The following is an 18,178-nucleotide window of genomic DNA, read 5'->3' as shown; positions in this document are numbered from 1 at the left end:
CACATTCTCTTACCCGTTGAACTTATTACTTTCCAGGGGATCCTTTACTGATTTATTCTTCAAACTTAAACTTAAATCCCTAAATATTATCATATGCATCTTCCATTATAAACAATAAAACTTATTCACAAAAAATATGCATGGAATAATAAGTGTAGTAAAATCAATAATAATGAGGGGGAAAAACAACACAAATGAAAAAATAATAATAAGAAAGAACACTATAAATAAGAGACATCAAACAAACTAAAATGAGAAGAGTAACACAAATTATATATAGTACTTATCAAAATTGAATTTGAATTTGGAATCCCAAAATTGCCATATGCTCATCTTATCTTCTACACCGTAAATAATAGAAGTTAGTGGCAAATAATATACATATAATAAAATTAGCCGTAAACAAAGTGATGTACTTTAGTATAAATAAAATGAAGAAAGAAGAAGAAGAAATTCTTACTGTTGGTGAAGATGATATGCTCTAGTATTTATAGTAATCAATAAATTTGTAACTTTATTGAATAATATAAATTAAAAGAGTAATATAGTAGTCAATAAAATTGTAACTTATATTGATATTAATGTCTTAATTGTAAGTTAGTAATATCTTTAAGAAGGAATGGAGAAAGGTATTAGAAAAAAGTGATTAATGATGTTAAATGGTGAACAAAATAAATAAAATTATAGTTAATTTTTGCAAAATATTAAGGCAGGAAAATAATGAAAAAGGCACAAAATGTAGAGAGGAGAAAAAAAAAGGATGAATAAGAAAAGGGCAATAAAAGATTTTATTAATTGATTAGTTGGGCTAATAACGGAAAAAGGTTGTTTTTTTGGGCTTTATTGATTTCAGTTAGTGACCTTTTTCCATTCTTCAATATAATATATATAATAATTAGCAATTAATGTAATAACTTATAGACACTAAATTAATATGATTACTAAATAGAATATGATTAATTCTTTAATAAAAAATAAGATAAAATAGAGAAAAAAAAAGTCAAAAAAATGAGAAAAATGATAATTAGCAATGGAGGCCTTAGAGAGGTGTCACATCACCTTTTTTACATTTGGCTTTATATTATATATAGATTGTTTTTAATAAAGATGCCAACATGAGCATGTGGGGAGGTTACGATAGTGCAGTGCATGTGGGGAGGTTACGATAGTGCAGTGCAGTGGTAAGTCGTAAGGGATTTTGAATTTGAGTCTATAGTATAAAATTGTTTTTGATAAAGAAAGTTTTATTTTTAAATTAGTAGAATTTTTTAATATAAATTCAAATTAGTTGGACTCTAAAATAATAATCGAACACTGAGTTAAGAAAAAGAGAGGAACATGTGGGGAAGTTATTGGAACGTTACATATTTTGTTCTCATCAGAATATTTAGGCATTATTATTGTATTCGTTAAGAGAGCATGTTAAACTTTACTAGTTAAGAAAAAGAGAGGAACATGTGGGGAAGTTCTTGGAACGTTACATATTTTGTTCTCATCAGAATATTTAGACATTATTGTTGTATTCGTTAAGAGAACATGTTAAACTTTACTAGTTCTTTAAAGGATATTCGTAAGGTATATTGTTCAATATAAACTTTGTTTTGTTGGACATATATAAATTATATTTAGTATTATATTTTTTCAATTTATATGATATTTTTTCTGATTTATTGTTTCAATTAAAATGACGTCTTTTTATATTTAAAGTGTTTTTTTAATTTATCATTAATTAAATGAATTATAGATATAAAAATTCCTATGACTTACTTACATCCAAGTTTTAATAACTTCTTTTAAACATTTCACATCAAATTAAACAAGATGGATAACTATTTTTTAAGCCTTGTTTGCGAGGAAAACTTATACTACTTACTTTTCATTTACGATCTCGACATTTTATAATATGTTAGTTATTATCAAATTGAAATTTATGATTAAAAAAACTTACTATACGTAAGACTATTACAAGTCATTTATTTAATTGTATTCATATCTTTTATTCTGTGCATTGAATATAGACTCTGCGAATATTATAGGTCTACGAAGACTCGGATGCTCAGTCAAAGTTGCATCACCTTCATTTTCATACTACAAAAAAAAAATAAAAAAATCTATATATGAGAAAATGAAAAATAGTTTTATATATATGAGAATATGTATAAAATAGTCCCTAAAGTTTAGTTTTGGTTCTTTAAGTTTATCAAAGGTTAATACTTTTGATTTCGTCAAATATTTAACGTACTTAAAATGTTAATACTTTTGATTTTGTCAAATATTTAATGAACTTTAGTAATTTGATTTGATGAGATATACGAAGTATTTTTTAGTCATAAAAGTAAGAAAGTCTCATCAAATCCTAAAAATCTCAATATAAAAAACTACACTAGATAAAATTTGTACAAAACAATACACCAAATTCTAGAAAGAAACCAAAACTTACAAAAATAGTAACTCCAAATGCAATTTCCACTAAAAAAAATATTGCTTTCCGTTAAATCAGACGAAAAGTAATACCAACTCTTTGCAAACTTTAGGGACCAAAACAGTTCAAATCATCATACTTTAGGGACAATTTTGTTATCATTTTTTTCACTATTTGGCCTTTTTTCATCTATTAAAACCAGAACTTCCTGCATGATATATCACCAAAATAACACAAACATCAATAGAAGTTGATTACTGGTCTTTCTCTTTAATAAATACCCTTTTGTACCTACCTACCTACCTATCTGCTCAAATGTCTCTCGTCAAAATTCAAACCAACACTCATTTGCCCAAACGCATAATCCTGGTCCGTCACGGCGAGTCTTCAGGAAACGCCGACAGAAATGTGCGCGGAACAACTCCAACTCACAAATTTGAACTGACGGAGAAAGGGATTGAGCAGGCCAAGCAAACTGGAATCCGAATTAAGAAACTGATTTCTGAAAATGATAACAATTGGAAGGTTTTCTTCTATGTTTCGCCTTTAGAGCGAACGAGAAAGACGTTGAGAGAGATCGGCGGATCGTTCCCAACGAGGAGAGTGATGGGTGTGAAGGAAGAGCCTAGGCTGAGAGATTTGAATTTTGGAAACTATCATGACCCTGCAAGTATAGGAAAGATTCAGAAGGAACGATTTACGTATGGGAGGTTTTATTATAGAGTACCTGGTGGTGAAACTGGAGCTGAAGTTTATGATCGTATATCAGGTCAGTTCTATTGGTTTTTTCTACGACTTAATGGTCAAAATCACAATTCAATATTGTTTTTTTCTCTACCCTAATTTGTTTCCTTTTTCTACTTACATAGTAATTCACAGTTGAGGTGTGTTTTGTTACTGGTGATAGTTCAAATGGGAAAAGAGAACAATTCATAGTTAGTTAGAATATAATATTCGCAAAAAAATGATAATTTAGATATGTATTTGGCGAAAAAGTTATAATTCTGAACAGGGTGCTTGTTTGTCGTTGTTATGCATTTGAAGTGCTCTGTTTTTCATTTTAATTTCTTGAACATAGTTTAGATGTTTCTTTTCCTTCTTGAGCTATATATGCGTTACCTTGACATTTAATTGAAGTGTATATATATTTAAGTAAACACGAACTTAATTTATTGACTAGAAATAATATGATTTGACTTTTTTACAGTTTATAAGCTGAAAGTCGTCTCCTTATGAAAAAGTTATAATAATAATAATAAGGAAGTAAATTAGGTGGTGACTTTAAAGGAACATATACTAAGATTTCTTGTACTATCAATATAATTCAACACATTTAATCGAGTTTAAGTTACAAACATCAATGGTGTAAGAAACCCTTCCACTCATTCAAAGGATGTCTATAAGTAAGCCTCGTCCTGATGATGATATAACCTAAACTCTTTCCTAGACTACCAATCAATATATGTTATGTAGAGATTTGATTATAATAATTACCTTAGTCGTAAATAATAAGATGATTGTGTAAATATTTTCAAGACGAATAGTATAGTAATAACATAAACTCATACTATAACAATATGTAGGTTATATTGAATGCTTGAGGAGGGACATAGAAATGAAGAAATTCGTCTGTCATGATCCTTGTCAAGAAACCAACATCATCATCATTACCCATGGACTATCCAGTCGGATCTTCCTCATGAAATGGTTCGACTGGACGGTTGAGCAATTTGAGGTTCTCAATAGGATGAGAACTGGTGAATTTCAAGTGTTGCAATTAGGGCATGGCGGGGAACTCTTTTTTAGACTATCAATCAATATCTGTTATGTAGAGATTTGATTATAATAATTACCTTAGTCGTAAATAATAAGATGATTGTGTAAATATTTTCAAGACGAATAGTATAGTAATAGCATAAACTCATACTATAACAATATGTAGGTTATATTGAATGCTTGAGGAGGGACATAGAAATGAAGAAATTCGTCTGTCATGATCCTTGTCAAGAAACCAACATCATCATCATTACCCATGGACTATCCAGTCGGATCTTCCTCATGAAATGGTTCGACTGGACGGTTGAGCAATTTGAGGTTCTCAATAGGATGAGAACTGGTGAATTTCAAGTGTTGCAATTAGGGCAAGGCGGGGAATACAGCCTAGCATTTCATCATGATGACAAAAAACTTCGCGAATGGGGACTATCTCCTGATATGATAGAGGATCAAAAATGTAAAGCTTATGGTCCTACAGGAGTTAAATGGCAGGGAACTTGTGATTCATATCCTTTCATGGATTGTTTTGCAGAAGATTCAGATGATGAGAATACATTATCTAAATTATAAGTACTAGCTAGCTAGTAATCGTCCCTTTTAAGTAAAATTATGGTGTAATTGGATTGTTATTAACTTAAACTCCCTCTCTGTTTTAGTCTTTACCTGTATGCTAAATTTGATTGTTATTAACTATATATTCTCTTATTTTAAAGAACTACATCTTCTTAATAACTTTCCATTCTTAAGGAACACCTAATAAATAGAGGTAACTTATAGTTATAATGAACGTGAAATAAGCTAAAATGATACTTATTTTGGGACGAGACGGAGAGTAGGTTTCAACTTTTCACATTTGCTTTACTAATTAGGATTATGAGGTCGACAAATTCTGTTGTCTTCTTCTTTCTTTTTAAAATATGAAATTTGTTTGCGTGGATTTGAATTTGAAAGAGTTTGGCATGATTGTTACTCTTTTTTATTTGTTTCTTTTCCTTTTGCTTTCTATACTTTTAGTTTATGGTGGGTGTCCTTTGAATTAGTAAAATATTTATATATTTTTCAATTCCTTTTCCCTTTCTTTATGTCAGTATTATTTCATTTTACCTGTCTGAATTCTCATTCAACAAATCACACAGTACTGGCTCTCAATATATATATTCCCATGGGATAAGGACCCCTTCAACATAAAATTCGACAAGTCCTTTAGGAACAACACTTTTAACATGCGATAAGAGGGCCGAATATGCTCTGAACTATGCGAAAAGGAATAATTTTACCCCTAGATTATGAATTTAACGGTACACTTCTACAAATCTGTTTATGTCTGTCCTGTTGGTATGTAGGCTCAGAAGATTCATTGGTGCAAGAAAGACATAAACCTTTTACTCAAACAAAATCCAGTCATGTACTGTAACTGTCTCTATAGTTGTCCATTAGGCAGCTACCTAAAATTAAGCAGGCAACTCGACCTGTCTTATGTCTAATCTTACAAGTTCACCAAGTCCAGGTAGTGTTTTCTCCCTAAAAAATCACAAACTTTAGCAGTTACCAACCATGGATGTGGTACAGTGGTGAACTGCTTCACCATTAAACATACCTTAGAAGTTTTGGGTTCGAGCCCTGAATATGGAGAAAATCTTATTTAAACTGCGCGATTCAAATTTAGTCAGACTCCAATGGGACCCGTGAGGGAAACAAAAATAAAATAAAAAATCTAGGTAGCGATACTATAGTTATACTCATTTTTTTTTTCTTTAATGGCTTTTATTAATTAATTTATTTATTTTTAAATTTAAACAAGGCTAATAGCCTGTTTCGCCAAATTCTTAAGAAGTTAAAAATGTTTATTTTAGAAAATTTAGGTATTTGGTCAAGTTTTTAGGAAAAAATGTAAGTGATTTAAGTAGTAGTAATAAATAAGTAGTTTTTTCAAAAATTGTTACTTACACTTTTTTTTTAAAAAAAAATACATCTTTCCATTTTAGGGACAAACAAATTGATACGACATTTATTACTTTTTTCAGGACAAGTGAATAATTACTTACAAATTTGGGGACCACGTAGGAACACTAAATGACATACGTGGACCAGATTGATTGGTCTACTGAATAACTCTATTTTCCCGGTTTTGATTAAAGTTTAATTTGGATTGTGATTAGCACTAAAACACATCCATTGTTAGTGTTTGAATGATGATCAAACGCTACCTTTGCTATTTTAAAAAAGCAGAGACTTGTTCTTCACTACCTAATTCCTTCTATTTTCTCTCTTCTACAAATGTTGCATTATGTTTAACCAACTCCATATATTTCGTCTCTCTTTTTTGGGATCTGAGTTACTTTTACTTTTCCTAATCCACTAAAGCTAATCACTATTTGTGTTTTTTTCTCTCTCTCTGTATTTTGGATTTCAAGAAAGAGTTTGAATACTACTCACTACAATCATTTGTGTGCTTGCTTATACATTCTTTTCGTTTGGTGGGTTGCAAGGCATTAGGATATAGACCCATTTTGTGAAGTGGGTTTTTGTTTAGACTTGCTCAAATGATTGAGTTTGAGTTTCAGATTATTAGAAAGTTTTGATCTTTTTGACACAGGTATGGAAAATGTGTGTTTTTTTGGGTGTTTGATATGTGGGTTTCAGTGAAAATCTGAAAAATTGGGTGGGTGTTTGATATGTGGTTTTCAGTGAAAATTTGAAAAAATGGGATTTTCAGATTTGTAGTTTTGTTGTCTTTTTCTTGATTTTGTTTTGAAATTGAAATCTGGTTTGGGTTGTTTGCTTGCTTGTTTGTTTTGTGTACTGACAGTTGGGTTTTGGAACTTTTGTTGTGTGTTTTAGGGGCACTTTTATGGCTTATCCATCAGACCATAGGTCCTCTAGTCGTGGGACTGTGAGATTTGTTTTGGTTCTGGTGGGTTTGTTTTTGGTTATTTACATGGTGACAACACCAACATTGCGGCACTCTAAGGCTTTGTCTTCATGTCCTCCATGTTTCTGTGATTGTGAGGAGGATCCCATGTTCTCGCCTATAGGTCAGTTTATCTCTCTTTGGATGCTAAATCTTGCTCATCTACCTTTGAAATTGTGTAGGTTGTGTACTTATGTTGGCTGATTTGATTCTAATGACTAAAAGTAATGCCTTTTACATATTGAGACACTTAGTTCATTTAAAGTTGAGTTTCTGCTTTTAGTAAGAAGTGATATTGTTTAAGGTCTATGTATGAACAATTTGATTAAGAAAACTTGTATAGCCTTCATGGGGTTGCTTGTCATCCAAATTGGTGAACTATGGTCCATTTTTGTAATAAGTATTAACCAATTGAATAAACTGGCAGGATTCTCAATTAATAGTACCTTATTTTTACCACTTATAGAAGGTGGAGAATGAACTATAACTAAATATTAGAAGGAATTCATGTGAGTTGAAAACTTTTTGGTTCTTCCACAGGAGGAAGAACTGGAAATAGACACAAAACCATTCATCCTAGCTCTATTTTTGTTCAAATGAAATGCTTAGCCAATTTCATGCATCAACCAAAAGGTCATTTCTAAGTCGATATGTTCTTATTGAGTATGGCTAGAGAATATTCATGACAGAAGTAACAGGAATGAGTGAGCTGTCTTGTATATTTAAAGACTATATACAAAAATCAAATGCTTCGTATTATTATACTTCCATATACATAGCGAGGATTTCATACAGTCAATCTTAAGTTAGGTCTTTCTAGAATCCTCAAGAACTAAGTGAATTTGCTTAGAATTGCTGCAGGTTACTATTCATAATAAAATAATTTTTAATTACACAAAATATATATGATTTATTTTTTTTAAAAATCTTTTTTTCTTTCGCTCCATACCAAGTCATACCAATTCATATTAGTTGAAACGAAGGGAGTAATCATTACAAAAATAAGCTGACTTCTTAAGTATATCATTTTTTTTAATTATATACATCACGCTAATATTTGTATTTCTATTTTTGCATCTTTCTTATTTTATCTACAAATGACAAATACAACGCGAAGTTGAAAATCACACGTTCAAAAATTCAAATTCAAATGTTAATCCATCACGTTCCCACTTCCAGCAATGAACTAGAGGCTTGCAGACTAGTGTGTGGGGTGTGTAGCTACATTATGGCCATGCTGGCCTAGTTTGTTAGTTTGTTGAAGCTTGTGAGTTGTTTGATGTATTGTCTTGACATATACATGCTTTCAGTTTTGGTATAGAAATCATGGTGGCCTCGACGTCCCAATCAGGGTTTCTGTGCTAGTTTGCTATTTCTTTATATGAACTCTTGGGAGTAGCTGTTTCGTTTATAGATCTGTTGACAGGGACCTTGTCGGCCGAGGGCTTAGTTTTAAGCCGAGATATACTTGTTTATTTTATTGATTGTGTGTGACTGCCATATGCTAGTAGCAAATAGTTCAGCAGGGTCAGCTCGGGCCTGAGTTTTGGCATTAGGAGCCAGTTGCGCCCCTTGAGTTTGGGGCGTGACAGTTTTTGTGTGAGTTTTGAATACTCCCTCGAAAATTTATATGATTCACTTTTCTTTTGAGTTATTTCCAAAAAAATGAAATATATTTTTTATATTTAGTAACAATTTAACTTTAAAATACTCATTTTATTCATAATAAAATAATTTTTAATTACACAAAATATATATGATTTATTTTTTTTAAAAATCTTTTTTTCTTTCGCTCCATACCAAGTCATACCAATTCATATTAGTTGAAACGAAGGGAGTAATCATTACAAAAATAAGCTGACTTCTTAAGTATATCATTTTTTTTAATTATATACATCACGCTAATATTTGTATTTCTATTTTTGCATCTTTCTTATTTTATCTACAAATGACAAATACAACGCGAAGTTGAAAATCACACGTTCAAAAATTCAAATTCAAATGTTAATCCATCACGTTCCCACTTCCAGCAATGAACTAGAGGCTTGCAGACTAGTGTGTGGGGTGTGTAGCTACATTATGGCCATGCTGGCCTAGTTTGTTAGTTTGTTGAAGCTTGTGAGTTGTTTGATGTATTGTCTTGACATATACATGCTTTCAGTTTTGGTATAGAAATCATGGTGGCCTCGACGTCCCAATCAGGGTTTCTGTGCTAGTTTGCTATTTCTTTATATGAACTCTTGGGAGTAGCTGTTTCGTTTATAGATCTGTTGACAGGGACCTTGTCGGCCGAGGGCTTAGTTTTAAGCCGAGATATACTTGTTTATTTTATTGATTGTGTGTGACTGCCATATGCTAGTAGCAAATAGTTCAGCAGGGTCAGCTCGGGCCTGAGTTTTGGCATTAGGAGCCAGTTGCGCCCCTTGAGTTTGGGGCGTGACAGTTTTTGTGTGAGTTTTGAATACTCCCTCGAAAATTTATATGATTCACTTTTCTTTTGAGTTATTTCCAAAAAAATGAAATATATTTTTTATATTTAGTAACAATTTAACTTTAAAATACTCATTTTATTCATAATAAAATAATTTTTAATTACACAAAATATATATGATTTATTTTTTTTAAAAATCTTTTTTTCTTTCGCTCCATACCAAGTCATACCAATTCATATTAGTTGAAACGAAGGGAGTAATCATTACAAAAATAAGCTGACTTCTTAAGTATATCATTTTTTTTAATTATATACATCACGCTAATATTTGTATTTCTATTTTTGCATCTTTCTTATTTTATCTACAAATGACAAATACAACGCGAAGTTGAAAATCACACGTTCAAAAATTCAAATTCAAATGTTAATCCATCACGTTCCCACTTCCAGCAATGAACTAGAGGCTTGCAGACTAGTGTGTGGGGTGTGTAGCTACATTATGGCCATGCTGGCCTAGTTTGTTAGTTTGTTGAAGCTTGTGAGTTGTTTGATGTATTGTCTTGACATATACATGCTTTCAGTTTTGGTATAGAAATCATGGTGGCCTCGACGTCCCAATCAGGGTTTCTGTGCTAGTTTGCTATTTCTTTATATGAACTCTTGGGAGTAGCTGTTTCGTTTATAGATCTGTTGACAGGGACCTTGTCGGCCGAGGGCTTAGTTTTAAGCCGAGATATACTTGTTTATTTTATTGATTGTGTGTGACTGCCATATGCTAGTAGCAAATAGTTCAGCAGGGTCAGCTCGGGCCTGAGTTTTGGCATTAGGAGCCAGTTGCGCCCCTTGAGTTTGGGGCGTGACAGTTTTTGTGTGAGTTTTGAATACTCCCTCGAAAATTTATATGATTCACTTTTCTTTTGAGTTATTTCCAAAAAAATGAACATTCTCAGTTCTCACACACCTTTGAATATTATAATTGAAGCTTTGGGTCTCGCCACAACTTTGCTCTTGTCATTCAATTATTCAGTTTTTTCTATTGATTGACATCAATTGTTATTCCAATTGAAAGTAAGATGCAATCTTTAAATAATCGTTAATTAAATAGATAATGGTATCCATAATATGAGTTTATCGTTTAAAAGAATGTAGTGTAATTGATAGAACTAACAGTCTGAGACTTCAAGTTACGATAAGAATAAAATCAAGTAGTCTGCTTTCAGCATAAGCAAGTTGGTAAAACATGATGACATAATGGAAGTTATAGTACTATTTTACATCAAGATTGAATTAAACGTGCTTGTCTGATTTTTTTTTCTTTTGAAAGGGATAAGAAACTCATAGCAGTTTGCTCTACAAATCTTAATTTTGAATGACCATAAATCCTTGGAACAGGATTTATATTGAATCCCAGCCAATATACAGAAAGAACCAAACCTTTTTCTGCTTTATATCTGCTAGTGTAGTAAGCATCTTTTCCAAGGCAGTATTAAATTCAATCTTATGCTTGATGACACTCAACACCGCCGAAGAAATTCATATCTTCATTGCAACAATCACTAATATTTTTTACGGGAGAGAAATTCTGAAGGATGACTTGAACTAATAATACCACCTTTTAAAGGAAAAGAAGTGTCTTCTTTCCTTCAATACTCAATGTTGGAAAGGTTCCCCAAGCTTTACTAGCTCATAGGATGGACTTGAATTTTGTTTTCTGATCGTAATTCTGCTTATCAAAGATCCATGTCTAGTTTAAAATTAAAGTTTGGTGTGTTTATTGCCTTAGTCTAAATTATAAGATCGTCGGTTAAAACTAATTCCAATTTTTTGAGACCAGAATGAATTTGCTGACTTAAATGGATGATAGTGATATGATTCAAATAATTATTTATACACACTAGTGATATAATAGAGACTGATTTCTTTTACATGTGTCCACCAAAAATCCTTCTGTTATGATAGTAGTTGGTTTCTTTAATTTGTTATTTGAGCAAAATGTAACTGGTTTGTTCAGTGCGTTGAATCAATGAGGATGCATTTGAATTAAGCTGCAATTCAGAAGAGTGAAGTTTGATACTTATTTTCATTTGTAAAATTTTGTAATGCAGATTTCCTTGAAACCCTATGGAGGGATGTTGATATGAACAGGCACCATCACAATCCTAATAAGGAGTTGAATCTTGTAATTGTATCCCATGGTCTAGCTAGTCAAGTTTTTCTAATGAAGTGGTTCAAGTGGACAGTGGAACAATTCGAGTACCTAAACAATCTAGGGAATTGTGAGTTTCGAGTTATGGAATTAGGGGCGGGTGGTGAATATAGCCTAGCAGTCCATCATACTGATGAAGAGATGCTAGAATGGGGTATGTCCCCTGAGATGATCGCTGACCAAAAATGGCGAGCTAATGCTAACAGGGGTACTTTGAATGATCATTGCCCTTGGTACCTTGATGCTTTCTTTGACCATTTAGCGGATTCAAATGACAAAGATGATGAAGATGTGAAGTCAAACAACTAGTATCTCCCCTTAGCATGACATTGATAATGTGTATTCGTTCCAATTCTGTTGTACTGTTCATTTGGTTAACTGATAGAAATGTTTGTAAGCTCTTTTCAAGTTGTTGTTACAATTTTATGCCCGGAGGCATTATCAGTGTCAATTTCTTGTAAATTTGAAACTTTCAATTGTATAACAATCATTTGATATCAAGGATGAAGTATGAATTTAGTTTTTGACTGGTAAAATTATGATTTTTAAACAGGATGAAGATTGATTTAGTTTTGACAGGGTCAAGTTACAAGTTTTAGACCAGTTTTCACTGCTGAGGTCGTTGTTTTAACTGACGTATAATGGAAGGTAATGCAGAGTTGAAAGGACTTTGCATTGAAATTCACCTTATCAAGTTCTCTCGAGTCTAATTCTGAAAACTTTGACCAATGACCATTATTTTGACATGGAATGAAAAATTGCCACATATAATTTTTTAATATCTAAATTAAAATTTTAAGGTATTGAATTGATTCAAAGCTTATAAGTCAATTAAACTGACTTATAAACATTCAAAATGCTTATGAGCCAAAATCAACAAAAGTCATTAGTAATCGACCTCAACTTATTATTTCTTCAGATTATAAGCACTTTTAGTTATCGAGCCTTCACTCTTATGCAATAGTTTGCAAACCACACAAGAGAGGTAATTCGCACTAGGTAAACCCAGTGCGACAAGCTCGACCCAGAAAACAAATCCCTTGCTTTCAGTGGCAAGAGATTTCAAACTTGAGACCTCCAATATGAAAGTCTCAAGCCCAAACCACTAGGTTACTCGAAGAGTCATTTTATAAATAAATTTTCAAAAACAAAACTTCTAACTTCCCTCCATCCCATATACACCATTCATCCTTTTCCTAACGAAAATATTTTTATATTTATAATTTGTAATAAAGAAAGGATGAAAAATAATATGTTAATCATTTATTTATTAAATTAATTTTAATACTAGAAAAATTCTTATGAACACGTAATGTTTAATAATTTTCATATATACTTCCCTGGTTGTATATGAGTTGAATAAAAAATATCAAATGAACGGTTGTTTTCAAACGAACTTTTTTAAGTATCAGATTCTTTGTAGGTGATTTTCATGTAATTTCACAAATTTGGAACTTAGCTCATACGCTAAAAGAATGCCGCGTGGGACATATAACTCTTAGCTTGACTCAATTTTTAATTACTCTCTAGTCAAGTCTAGTCCTTCAATATGCCAACAAAAACGACATATACGAATAAAAAAAAGGACAAAAAAATGTAAATTGACTTCATTAATTAAGGAAGTCTTTTAATAATTCATTGTAATTATTTATTTGCTAAAAGCTTATGTGGAACTGTAAACATATGTATAATTAATTATCTAATGCAAATATAAATGAAAACTTTTCACGCATGCAATGTAGTTGTATAATTAATAAGGGAAACATACTTTATTATTTATGGTAAATTAACAGAAGGATATTCTCTTATGAGTTAATTAATTATCGTAATTAATTTTTTCCATCTTCTAAAGAAAATGACTTGAAAAGATGTAATTAACTTGAATATCTAATTAGTTAAGGTAACTTCAATTAAGAAACTTTGCCGTATGTTTAGGGCCACAATATAATTCTCCATGCAGGACAACGTAAAATTAATCAATATTGCGACAGGTCTCCTACTTGTCTACCACAAAAAAAAAAATTAAAAAAAATAATGACACAGAAGATGCCAACATGAGCATGTGAGGAGGTTCCGATAGTGCAGTGCAGTGGTACGTCGTAAGGGATTTTGAATTTGAGTCTTAGTATAAAATTGTTTTTGATAAAGAAGGTTTTATTTCTAAATTAGTTAAATTTTCTAATATAAATTCAAATTAGTTGGACTCTAAAATAATTATCAAACACTGAGTTAAGAAAAAGAGAGGAACATGTGGGGAAGTTCTTGGAACGTTACATATTTTGTTCTCATCAGAATATTTAGGCATTATTATTGTATTCGTTAAGAGAGCATGTTAGACTTTACTAGTTCTTTAAAGGATATTCGTAAGGTATATTGTTCAATATAAACTTTGTTTTGTTGGACATATATAAATTATATTTAGTATGATATTTTCTCAATTTATATGATATTTTTTCTGATATATTGTTTCAATTAAAATGACGTCTTTTTATATTTTAAGTATTTTTTTAATTTATCATTAATTAAATGAATTATAGATATAAAAATTTCTATGACTTACTTACATCCAAGTTTAATAACTTCTTTTAACATTTCACATCAAATTAAACAAGATGGATAACTATTTTTTAAGCCTTGTTTGCGAGGAAAACTTATACTACTTACTTTTCATTTTACGATCTCGACATTTTATAATATGTTAGTTATTATCAAATTGAAATTTATGATATAAAAAGACTTACTATACGTAAGACTATTACAAGTCATTTATTTAATTGTATTCATATCTTTTATTCTGTGCATTGAATATAAACTCTGCGAATATTATAGGTCTACGAAGACTCGGATGCTCAGTCAAAGTTGCATCACCTTCATTTTCAAACTATACAAAAAAAAAAAATTAAAAAAATCTATATATGAGAAAATGAAAAATAGTCTTATATATGTGAGAATATGTATAAAATAGTCCCTAAAGTTTAATTTTAATAGTTTTGGTTCTTTAAGTTTATCAAAGGTTAATACTTTTGATTTCGTCAAATATTTAACGTACTTAAAATGTTAATACTTTTGATTTTGTCAAATATTTAACGAACTTTAGTAATTTGATGAGATATACGAAGTATTTTTTAATCATAAGAGTAAGAAAGTCTCATGAAATCCTAAAAATCGCAATATAAAAAACTACACTAGATAAAAATTGTACAAAACAACACACCAAATTCTAGAAAGAAACCAAAACTTACAAAAATAGTAACTCCAAACGCAATTCCCACTAAAAAAAATATTGCTTTCATAGTTTCCGTCAAATCAGACAAAAAGTAATACCAACTCTTTGCAAACTTTAGGGACCAAAACAGTTGAAATCATCATACTTTAGGGACTATTTATCATTTTTTTCACTATTTGGCCTTTTTTCATGTATATAAACCATGTGAACTTCGTGCATGATATATCACCGAAATAACACAAACATCAATAGAAGTTGAAAGCATGCTAGGGTTCTGAAAGTGTTCTAGATTCATAAAACAACTCTCTCTGTCACTGTCGCCGGAGATTATTATTTCCCGATCTGATCGAAAGCAGGTCACCGGGAACAATGGCGTTAGCTTTCGATGAATTCGGAAGGCCGTTTATAATACTAAGGGAGCAAGAACAAAAAACTAGATTAAGAGGCCTCGATGCTCAGAAGGCCAACATTTCTGCCAGAAAAGCTGTTGCACGTATTTTACGTACCTCACTTAGTCCTAAAGGCATGGATAAGATGCTTCAGAGCCCTGACGGCGATGTCACCATCACAAATGATGGTGCCACCATTTTGGAGCAGATGGATGTTGACAATCAGATTGGAAAGTTGATGATTGAGTTGTCACGAAGTCAAGATTATGAAATTGGCGATGGAACCACTGGAGTTGTTGTCATGGCTGGGGCACTGCTAGAACAAGCTGAGAAGTTGTTAGAACGTGGTATTCATCCTATTTGGATTGCAGAAGGGTATGAAATGGCTTCAAGGATTGCAGTTGAGCATTTGGAGCGTGTAGCACATAAGATTGAATTCGGTCTGAATGACATTGAGCCTTTGGTTCAAACTTGCATGACTACTTTGTCATCTAAGATTGTGAATAGATGATGCAAACGTAGCATGGCTGAAATTGCTGTTAAAGCTGTTTTAGCAGTTGCTGATTTAGAGAGGAAGGATGTAAACCTGGACTTGATCAAAGTTGAAGGGAAAGTTGGTGGGAAGTTAGAGGACACAGAGCTAATTTATGGTATTATAGTTGACAAAGATATGAGTCATCCACAGATGCCAAAGCAAATTGAGGATGCGAAAATTGCAATTTTGACATGTCCTTTTGAGCCTCCTAAGCCAAAGACTAAGCATAAGGTTGACATTGATACTGTGGAGAAGTTTCAAACTTTACGCCTACAGGAGCAGAAGTACTTTGATGACATGGTCCAGAAGTGCAAGGATGTTGGTGCTACCTTAGTTATCTGCCAGTGGGGTTTTGATGATGAAGCTAATCACTTATTAATGCATAGAAATTTGCCCGCTGTTAGATGGGTAGGTGGTGTGGAATTGGAGCTGATAGCAATTGCCACAGGTGGGAGAATAGTACCAAGGTTTCAAGAGTTGACATCTGAAAAACTTGGCAAGGCTGGTATTGTTCGGGAGAAAGCTTTCGGTACAACAAAGGATAGAATGATTTACATTGAGCATTGTGCAAATTCAAGAGCAGTAACTATATTTATCCGTGGTGGCAATAAGATGATGATAGTGGAGACAAAACGTAGTATCCATGATGCTTTATGTGTTGCTAGAAATCTTATTCGCAACAATTCAATTGTGTATGGTGGTGGTTCAGCAGAGATTTCTTGCTCAAATGCTGTTGAAGCGGCTGCTGATAAACATCCAGGAGTTGAACAGTAAGCAATCAGGGCATTTGCAGATGCTTTGGATTCTGTCCTAATGGCACTTGCTAAGAACAGTGGTCTTCAGCCTATTGAAACTCTATCTGCTGTTAAGTCTCAGCAAATTAAGGAGAATATTCCCTGCTGTGGAATAGATTGTAATGATGTTGGCACAAATGACCATAAATCCTTGAACAGGATTTCTATTGAATCCCAGCCAATATACAGAAAGAACCAAACCTTATTCTGCTTTATATCTACTAGTGTAGTAAGCATCTTTTCCAAGGCAGTATTAAATTCAATCTTATGCTTGATGACACTCAACACCGCCGAAGAAATTCATATCTTCATGGCAACAATCACTAATATTTTTACGAGAGAAATTCTGAAGGATGACTTGAACTAATAATATCACCTTTTAAAGGATAAAAGTGTCTTCTTTCCTTCAATACTCAATGTTGGAAAGGTTCCCCAAGCTTTACTAGCTCATAGGATGGACTTGAATTTTGTTTTCTGATCGTAATTCTGCTTATCAAAGATCCATGTCTAGTTTAAAATTAAAGTTTGGTGTGTTTATAGCCTTAATCTAAATTATAAGATCGTCGGTTAAAACTAATTCAAATTTTTTGAGACCAGAATGAAGTTGCTGACTTAAATGGATGATAGTGATATAATTCAAATACTTATTATTTTATACACACTAGTGATATAATAAAGACTGATTTCTTTTACATGTGTCCACCAAAAATCCTTCTGTTATGGTAGTAGTTGGTTTCTTTAATTTGCTATTTGAGCAAAATGTTACTGGTTTGTTCAGTGCATTGAATCAATGAGGATGCATTTGAATTAAGCTGCAATTCAGAAGAGTGAAGTTTGATACTTATTTTCATTTGTAAAATTTTGTAATGCAGATTTCCTTGAAACTCTATGGAGGGATGTTGATATGAACAGGCACCATCACAATCCTAATGAGGAGTTGAATCTTGTAATTGTATCCCATGGTCTAGCTAGTCGAGTTTTTCTAATGAAGTGGTTCAAGTGGACAGTGGAACAATTCGAGTACCTAAACAATCTAGGGAATTGTGAGTTTCGAGTTATGGAATTAGGGGCGGGTGGTGAATATAGCCTAGCAGTCCATCATACTGATGAAGAGATGCTAGAATGGGGTATGTCCCCTGAGATGATCGCTGACCAAAAATGGCGAGCTAATGCTAACAGGGGTACTTTGAATGATCATTGCCCTTGGTACCTTGATGCTTTCTTTGACCATTTAGCGGATTCAAATGATGAAGATGTGAAGTCAAACAACTCGTATCTCCCCTTAGCATGACATTGTTAACGTGTATTCGTTCCAATTCTGTTGTACTGTTCATTTGGTTAACTGATAGAAATGTTTGTAAGCTCTTTTCAAGTTGCTGTTACAATTTTAGGCCCGGCGGCATTATCAGTGTCAATTTCTTGTAAATTTGAAACTTTCAATTGTATAACAATCATTTGATATCTAGGATGAAGTATGAATTTAGTTTT

At 32.2% G+C, this 18,178-nt stretch overlaps 1 protein-coding gene and 1 pseudogene across 2 annotated transcripts; both read left to right on the top strand.

The window, feature by feature from the left end:
- The first annotated feature begins 2,595 nt into the window (after nucleotides 1-2,595).
- LOC102590720 (phosphoglycerate mutase-like protein AT74) lies at nucleotides 2,596-18,153 on the top strand. Of its 2 annotated transcripts, none has more exons than XM_006361822.2 (3): nucleotides 2,596-3,191; nucleotides 11,646-12,035; nucleotides 17,944-18,153. In XM_006361822.2, exons 1-3 carry the CDS (start codon nucleotides 2,738-2,740, stop codon nucleotides 17,979-17,981), a joined length of 882 nt encoding a protein of 293 aa, XP_006361884.1. In that variant the 5' UTR covers nucleotides 2,596-2,737; the 3' UTR covers nucleotides 17,982-18,153. The 2 variants fall into 2 exon arrangements, with proteins under 2 accessions (XP_006361884.1, XP_006361883.1); XM_006361821.2 differs by lacking the exons at nucleotides 11,646-12,035; nucleotides 17,944-18,153 and adding exons at nucleotides 4,006-4,209; nucleotides 4,569-4,913 and having other exon boundaries at nucleotides 2,620-3,191.
- On the top strand, nucleotides 15,243-17,072 carry LOC102596951 (T-complex protein 1 subunit epsilon-like; annotated as a pseudogene).
- Nucleotides 18,154-18,178: the final 25 nt, after the last annotated feature.

This window comes from Solanum tuberosum, unplaced genomic scaffold, assembly GCF_000226075.1.
Source record: "Solanum tuberosum cultivar DM 1-3 516 R44 unplaced genomic scaffold, SolTub_3.0 scf00363, whole genome shotgun sequence".
NCBI classification, from domain to species: Eukaryota; Viridiplantae; Streptophyta; class Magnoliopsida; order Solanales; family Solanaceae; genus Solanum; species Solanum tuberosum.
This window is presented reverse-complemented; position numbering and strand designations above follow the sequence as displayed.

What these genes read in the sequence shown, in the direction of transcription:
- LOC102590720 (XM_006361822.2), top strand. Translation starts at nt 2,738, where the DNA reads ATGTCTCTCGTCAAAATTCAAACCAACACTCATTTGCCCAAACGCATA. An exon ending in AGTTTATGATCGTATATCAG is followed by an intron (nt 3,192 to 11,645) that starts GTCAGTTCTATT and finishes TTTGTAATGCAG; the next exon opens with ATTTCCTTGAAACCCTATGG. An exon ending in AAATGACAAAGATGATGAAG is followed by an intron (nt 12,036 to 17,943) that starts ATGTGAAGTCAA and finishes CAAATGATGAAG; the next exon opens with ATGTGAAGTCAAACAACTCG.